This window comes from Amborella trichopoda, chromosome 6 (assembly GCF_054954075.1).
Source record: "Amborella trichopoda isolate Santa Cruz 75 chromosome 6, AtrichopodaSantaCruz75HAP2 v2.0, whole genome shotgun sequence".
In the NCBI taxonomy this organism is placed as follows: Eukaryota; Viridiplantae; Streptophyta; class Magnoliopsida; order Amborellales; family Amborellaceae; genus Amborella; species Amborella trichopoda.
This window is the reverse complement of record NC_142341.1, coordinates 20,908,992-20,917,087: the sequence shown is the minus strand read 5'-3', so window position 1 is coordinate 20,917,087 and position 8,096 is coordinate 20,908,992. Positions and strand designations below refer to the sequence as shown.

General features: G+C 37.1%; 1 protein-coding gene across 1 annotated transcript; it reads left to right on the top strand.

Moving 5' to 3' along the window:
* Positions 1-561: 561 nt before the first annotated feature.
* LOC18430691 (uncharacterized) lies at positions 562-7,803 on the top strand. Its single transcript, XM_011623762.3, has 13 exons — positions 562-757; positions 1,134-1,331; positions 1,985-2,745; positions 3,193-3,282; positions 3,384-3,626; positions 3,760-3,981; positions 5,950-6,055; positions 6,159-6,311; positions 6,463-6,722; positions 6,818-6,914; positions 7,034-7,086; positions 7,241-7,327; positions 7,480-7,803. The coding sequence occupies exons 2-12, from the start codon at positions 1,136-1,138 to the stop codon at positions 7,313-7,315; spliced, it is 2,256 nt and encodes a 751-aa protein (XP_011622064.1). The 5' UTR covers positions 562-757; positions 1,134-1,135; the 3' UTR covers positions 7,316-7,327; positions 7,480-7,803.
* Positions 7,804-8,096: the final 293 nt, after the last annotated feature.

Sequence of the window (8,096 nt, the reverse complement as noted above, 5' to 3'; positions counted from 1 at the left end):
TACTATTTGTTTGATCTCAAATTTCAAGTGTACATTCTTTTGATTCCAATGAACTATCACAAAAAAAGCAAACTATGAAAATACATCCAAGAAAGTATTTTTTAACTCAAATAACATAGATATCCATTTAGCAAGATCTTGGACCTAGACCTTAGAATAACTTTTTTCCTTTTGAAAGTTTTTAGATAGCATTTTATCATTAGATGAGCAATGTTAAAACAGGAAAAAATAATTTTAAGTTCATAGAAAACCCTAGATCTTGAAATTCACCAAATGAATGATTTAGATTTATTGTTGGAGGGGACTCATTTTTTCTAAACCTATGATGCAATTTAAATTTTATTTTTTTAAGAATTACTTATTGAGATGAAAAGATGGTGTGTGTAATTTTTGAGTCATAAAAATACTACAAAATCTAGAAATATAGTTTCATTACATCATGAAGACATTGACGGTGACATGAAATAACTGCCCTTTCTTTATTGAGGTTCCGAAATTCGGATTCCTAAAGTTGGCCCTAAATATTTTGGCTATAAAGTCTTGGCACGGCGTATAGGAGGTATACACACCACCGCATTTGCAGTGGTGTATGATATAATTTCCTCCTTGTGTGTATGCTTAGCTGTAATCTCTCTCTCTTATTATTTCTCTTTTTCCTGGCCATTCTCTCTCCACTCTAGTCTTTATTATCGTCTTTACGCTAGCCATTTAATCTCTCTTCTGTCTATCTTGCAATCAAAAGGCGATTTTGTTTCAGGTGAAGTGCTTCGAACTCCTCTCTTCAAGGAACTTTCACATTTAAGTTCATTTTCGCTTTTGTTCTTGCGTTCTTTTTCTTGGTGTTCAGCCAGGGTTTGTTGAGATAAAGAGGAGCACCTTTTTTTCCCTGTTTTCCATGTAAATGGTTATTGTAAGGTTTAGGGTTTTGTTATCCCTGTTCATGCGCTATGATGGTGACCGTGTTTAAGGTTGGGGCCATTGAAGCCTCTGAGATAGGGTTGCTCTAAATTGTTACAAAACCTAGCACAACTTAAAAAATCAAAGATTTCTTTGTGACACTACTACTTTAATCTTTCGGAGCTATTAGTTTGGATAATTTTTGGATTTTATTTTATTTTATGGATAATTTTCAGTTATGAAGACGAAAGACACTGAGGCTACGAAGATTGGGGCGTCGAAGAAGACAGTTGTGAACAAGATTGGGGCGATGAAGAAGAAGACAGTTGTGAAGAGAGATTCTGATAAATCTTCTCCTAGTATAGAGCTCAAGAAAAATACCGATGCAAAACAAGGGCTGACAGAAGATGCCAATCCGAAATTTGAAACAAAAGGCGAGTACAAAAATTACTCCTTACTCATTCCAATGAAGAGTATCTGTTTTTTCGGTTGGATTGTTATTTGTGTTCTATTAGTGTCTTTTGATTTTTGTGTGATAGGTCTTTCGGGAAAAAGGATATTTTTGTTTGAGGTGTTCAATAACACAATTGCATGTGTCTTTGTTTCTGTGTTTCTGAAGGGTTCTCGCATTCTCATCACAGTAAATTACAGCATCCTGTCTATTGCTTTTAATGATGGCATACTCCTCTTTTCTGTGTCGTAATCTCATTAAATTTTGTCTGATGGGTTATTATGAAGAAAAATAAATTGTTTTTTTGTAATCTGTTTGGTATATGATGTCTTCTATACTTTCATTTCTCACATGATTTTGTTATTTTATGCCTTTTACCATTTTTCTTGGCACATTTTGTTAGTTTGCGGTTTTATTGTTATTTTACTAATATATGTTGTTAACGTCTTTTAATTGTAATTTAATTGGTATTACCCTGTTAATCTAGTCTAAAACTCTTTTTCACGAGTTAACATTCACAAAAAGGCCTCCTTTCCCATGAGTTCAGAAGAACAACAGTGGGGTATGTACCTTTCTTTTTTGCATGTGCTTGTGGTTTTGATCACTTATGCTGTCCTTTATTTGTTGTGGTTACAGGGAAAGAAAATCTGAGTACACCTGATGGTGTTGCTCGGGGAACTGTAAGTTACGTGGGGTTTCCTGCTCCAAAATCTGCAGAGAAGAAGCCAACCCCAAAATCGAAATCACCTGCTGCATCAAAGGCCAACCCAAAAAAACTGGAACCCAACAAGCCCAAACCGCAAGAAAGCTCAAAGAAAATTGATGGTGCTACTTCCAAGAAGGAGGTTTCTAAACCAGCGTTCAAGTCAGATAAAGTAGAAGAGACCCAAGAATCTGATGATAAGGACAAAGTTGAGGGCCTCCAAAATGCCCATGACACAAAGGATTCTGCCCATGATGCAGTTAAGGTAGAAAGGGATGAAGAAAATGAAGATACAAAAACAGAAGATGGACACGCCTATCATGAGGATGCTATTGATGGCTTGGATGAGATGGTGGAGTATGAGGAGCCGGAGGGTTTTGAGGAACCTGGGGATGATGAAGGTGATGTGGATGAAGGAGATGAAGCAGGGGAAATGGAGGCTGAACAAGAGATTGAGATGAAGGAAGTTATGAAGGAAAGACAACTTAAGAAGGAGCAGGAGATATTTGTTGGTGGGTTGGATAAAGATGCTGTGGAAGATGATCTTAAGAAGGCGTTTGAGAAAATAGGGGAAGTTGTTGAAGTTCGATTGCTCAAGAATCATATTACAAACAAGAACAAGGGATTTGCTTTTGTGAAATTTGCAACCAAAGAACAAGCAAGCCGTGCTGTTTCAGAGTTGAAAAATCCAGTGGTTCGTTTGTTCGTTTTTATCAGTATTACGTAGGCATTTTCACTAGATTTGGATATGTGGGCCTGACTTTGTTTTTTTTGAGGATTTCTGATATGGATACACTGCCTGGATTAGAAAAATGTGTAATCATTAGTGACATATAGATTCTAGCTTCTACGTCTAGCTTTCTGTCTCCAACATAGTGTATAAAGTTTCGTTAAATCTTTTTGCATATCTATAACAATAATGACTTTTTGGCTTTAAAATAATGAATGCTGATTGGAGAGTTTTTGTTATAAGATGCTACCTTACTTTTAAAGTGACCTAGCTTATTAGTCTCAGTTGTTATTTTTCCTGTGGTCAATGGTTAATGACAAAGGAAATTGTGGTTTTATCTTTATTGGCTTTATCTTTATTTCTTTTGGTTGCCTTTCTGTGGAGATTCATTTGAATAGGTGATAATTCCAGATTCGTGGGAAACGCTGTGGTGTTGCTCCTAGTGAGGACAATGATACCTTGTTCCTAGGGAACATTTGTAACACTTGGACCAAGGAAGCTGTAAGATTTACTTAACACATCCAATCAGTGACCTGTGAAAGTCTTAGCGTTTGTTTTCTGTCATTTGAAGCATATTTGCTGACATGGGTATATGATTGCAGATTAAGAAAAAGCTTATGGAGTATGGGGTAGATGGTGTGGAGACTATCACTTTAGTTGCGGATCCACAGCATGAAGGTTTAAGCAAGGGTTTTGCTTTTGTGGAATTCTCATGTCACATGGATGCTATGAATGCATACAAACGGCTGCAACAACCAGATGTTATATTTGGCCACCCCGAAAGGACTGCCAAAGTTGCATTTGCTGAACCATTACGTGAACCAGATCAGGAGGTCATGGCCCAGGTTTGTTTTTAGGGCATGTCAAGTTTGCTTTTGGACGGCTTTATGATTTTTTCTTTCATTTTATTTTGTTCCATCGCTTTCTTGTTACAAGCTTTTATATGGGCATTATCTTTTACTCTCTTTCCTGTTGCAGGTCAAGTCTGTTTTTGTTGATGGGCTGCCGCCACATTGGGATGAAGACCGCGTAAGAGAGCAAATGAAATATTATGGAGAAATTGAACGTGTTGTACTGGCACGTAACATGCCCACTGCCAAGAGGAGAGACTTTGGGTTTGTCAATTTTACAACTCATGATAGCGCTGTTGCTTGTATTGAAGCCTTGAATAGCACAGAGTTGGTTGATGGGAAGAACAAGGTAACCGTATCAAATTTTTTTAAATTATAACCATGGCTATTCTGTATTGGTCTTTGCAAGTGGGAAAAAAAAAGGCTCTTGAGATATTTTTAAATTGTCTTTTCATTATGAATAATTAGCTCGTGCTTCACAAACATGCGGACAGAATGATATGGCTAGCAAAAGAAGTACACATATAAAAATAATTTTTATGTACAAATTGTAGGTCATGTAGTACATGCCTGCATGTGCTGCATGTACTGTCAAGTATAAAGTACATTGTTGTACCCATATGTATGGGTACACACCTCAACTCGTATTTTTCTCTCAACATCTAGATGTACAGAGATGCACATGTACACATGCATGGGCACAATTACATTTGTGATATCTTATATATCAAAATAGAAAAAAAAGGAAATGCATGTGTGATAGCGACATATGTTCAATAATTCATATGGCTGAATATGAGAGTCATTTCTTAGGTATTCTGAGTGGCTTCTCTGGGGGAATGAGGTCATTTCATTGAGTGTCATGCTTTTAAGGAGGATTTTTCCTGTAAAACTAGGGAAAGGGTTAGTGAAGTACATTTGTATGTAAATATTTTGAGCCTTCTCTGCATATACTGATAATCACATCTTTTATCCAAAACAGAATCAAGAAATTCTGTGTTGCATGCCCAGAAAAAAATTTGATCTCGAATGCTTAGACGCACGCATGTACACCAAGGTCCAAAAACATGGCTGTTACATTAAAATAGCATCCGTTATATTGTTAACAGAACCCCTACCCATAACAGTGTAGGTAAACGAGGGAATAAAATGGTTAATAAAATACATAAACGTCTGTTGCGTTATGACTGTGATATTGGGTTTCAATTTTTTATAATAAAAAATGCTGAACAAAATAAGTAATAGTCATTACTGTTTTAAAAGAGACATTTGCCAGTCCTGTTATGGTCTGATATATTCATTCTTTTTAGAACCTTGATGGTGGATACATGCATATGCGTAAGTTATGGCATGTCCTCCACATGTGAAATGATTGATGATTGCTCAAAGACAAGTACTTGCATTAGAAAAGATAATCCTTAATTGTGTGAGAATGGAAAACTTCCAAGTATGTAAACTTAGTGGGTATAAACAATTCTGTTTGCATGCCCAAGCATGTTTCTCTGTTTGGAATGGAAAATATGGGCCATTCTGTGGGAAATGAAATGATTTCTCCAAGTATCATTCTTCATTGGAAATGTGGGAAAATGATTAAAGAGTTTGTATGTTGTACCCGTACTACTGTTCAGTTTGACATATGTACCATTATATGCTTTTCCGCGATAAAATTATCCCAATGAAAGCAATAATAATTTTTTTGGTAGTCTGTGAAAGCAATAATATGAATTTATGAAACTGAGTTTTGCTCCGACTTGATGATTGTGTATATGGAAGAAAGGGATCAAAATGATGGCACGTTTCCTCCCTATCAAATTGGTGCAAACCGTCGGTGCCCTCCCCTTACCCCCTCTCCTCCCCCCTCTCTCTCCTCCCTCTTCTTTTTCTCTCTTTCTTCTGTATATTTGTGTTCCTCAACAAGGAAATTCGCCAAGGAGGATTGCTATTTCTTGATTATCACTTTACTTCTTACTTCAAATTCATTCGTTGGTTCAGCTACCTTAGGTGAAATTTTAATTGTTATGCCTGTGATAATTTGACTAAACTTATGTTTTATTTCTAGTTTGAAATAAGGATTTACAAATTACATATTTTGTGGATTAGTTCTTAGTTTTATGCACAAATGACACTAATGTGTATTGGTTTCCAATCCATTGGTTGGAAATACTCCATTTGGTTATTGTTTAAGTTACTTGACTGGGGAAGGAATTGCTTAGGTGTGGTTGAATTTTGGTCATATGCCTCTGATGAATCTGCATACAACTCTGCTTGAGTGTGGATTGTCCTATAACGTTGCTGATGGGATGTATCCATCAAGCAGGTCAAAACAAGAGCTAGACTTGCAAATCCTCTGCCCAAGACACCTGCAGTGAAGGGTGGAATGCGTGGTGGATTTCGGATTGGTAGTGGAATGCGCTCTAGGTTTGGTGGGTTTGTCTCATTTTGAGTTTTCAAACTTAGTGTGTTTTCGTTATCTTTGGCTTTTTGATGTAGTGTGGAAACTCTTACATTTTCGCCTCTGTTCAACAGGAAGAGGATTTGATTATGGCAGGCGAGCTTTCTACCATACAGGTTATCAACGTGGTAGGGGATTCTATCCACGTGGTCGTGGCCGAGGAGGAAGGTTTTCCTACAGTGATGATCATATGAACACTTCATTTTCAGAATTCCATGGGCAGAGGGGTAGGTATTTAACTATCTATTGAAAGAGATCACTGTGGAATCTTTTGATTGCAGAAACCTTTTTCCTTTTTCCATGTTTTAGAAATTTGAATACTAGGAAGGAGCAGGACCATTTCTTGACCCTTTTGTTTAACATGACCTTATTTCTCAGGAGGAGGAAGAGGCCCTTCTAGGGGCGGTCACGTGGCTTATCATGAAGAATTTGGTACACAGGGTCCTATTTCAAGGGCTGGTCCAGATCGGCCAAGGCGTGTTTCCTTTGATGGGGTGAATGACAGGCCTTTTCCACCTAGACCAGAATTTCCACCTCAAGAAGATTTTGACCGTACCTTTAGTGATAGATATTATAGTGATGACTTCTATGCATTTGATGGCATGAGTCATGGTAGGAAAAGGCCTTATTCTTCTATGGTAAGTGGGATATTAAGTGATCTCCCTATTTACTGCTTTTATGGTCCCACATGAGATGTAAAATTAACTAGTCAAGGACTCGTGATTGACTTCAGGGCCAGGATCCTGGTTATTCTGAGCCTGGGTCTAGAAGCGGGCTACGCGGACGTTATGGTTATCCTGATGCAGCACCTTCCAGGACTCGTTACCAAGGTTTGCGTTCTCTTTCCAAACAATCTCTTAAAGTGTTCATGCATTTGTCATTGTTCTCTTGTAATAATATACCTATAAATGATCTGATTGAAATTCTCCTCTCCCTTATTTATGTCAAGATTCTATGGGTGCTGGAAGTGGGTTTTATTCACATGATTACTATGACACCGAGGTAAGTAACCAGCAACACTCTTTTTTTATAATCCTTTTCTAAGGCATCTCAGCAAATAGCTATTCTTCTTTATTTTCTGTCTCAATTTCTCTCCTCTGTTTCATCCCTTATTTTACAATCTGGTTTCTCATAGCTCCAATGCTTTATGTTCTAGAAACAGTTCGGCCGCAGTCCATATTCATCTCTGTATAGAAGTGACCGTTCATCAGGAGGCAGCTATTATTATTAAATCAATTGTTTGGTAATGCTGAGTCTTTCTTCCTTTCTGCTTACTTTGTTGCATGAATTTTCTCAGAGAGATATTGGGATAGGAGTTGTTATTCATTATGAATATGGTGAATCTTCTCTTATCAGTTGATGCCTTAACTTTGTTTTATGCGAGCGTCTATGCAGATATTTCTCATGGTATCATTTGGAGGCTACTTTGACGCTTGTTTGGAGTAGTGGAATGAATCAACCTGTTTGGGCAAGATTTTGAAAGTGGATGGTTTCATGAAGCCTTGAATGAGGTTTTTAGGCTGCCTAGCTCTAGGTCACTAGGATCTAGACATATCCTTGTAGGTCTTTAGTATCATGGAAGCTGGCACAAGAGATTTATGCAGAGATGTTGAATGACAATAGTTTGTTTGATCTTTGTGACGGATGTGGATGTATTTTGTTGTGTGAAATTTATCAAGTTTCATGGGGATCTCAAATTTATATTAGTTGATTTTCAAATTGAGGATGACATTCTATGGTGATGTTACTCTTTTCTTTTTTTTTCGGGTTTTGTAGTTATATATCTATGCTTTACCTTCACAAAAGCAATTGAAAGGGCTAAGTGGGAGACTAATAATCACCCGAAGTCAGATATACCTTTATCAAGTTAGTATGGCTTGTTTTAAATACCTAAAAAGTGAAATAAGAGATCTCATTGATCATGAGAGAGTATACCTGGGGATCTGGCTAGAAGTTTTGTATAAGTGATCATGGCAAAGTGAAACATAATTCATCAACTTTTTGACAAGCAT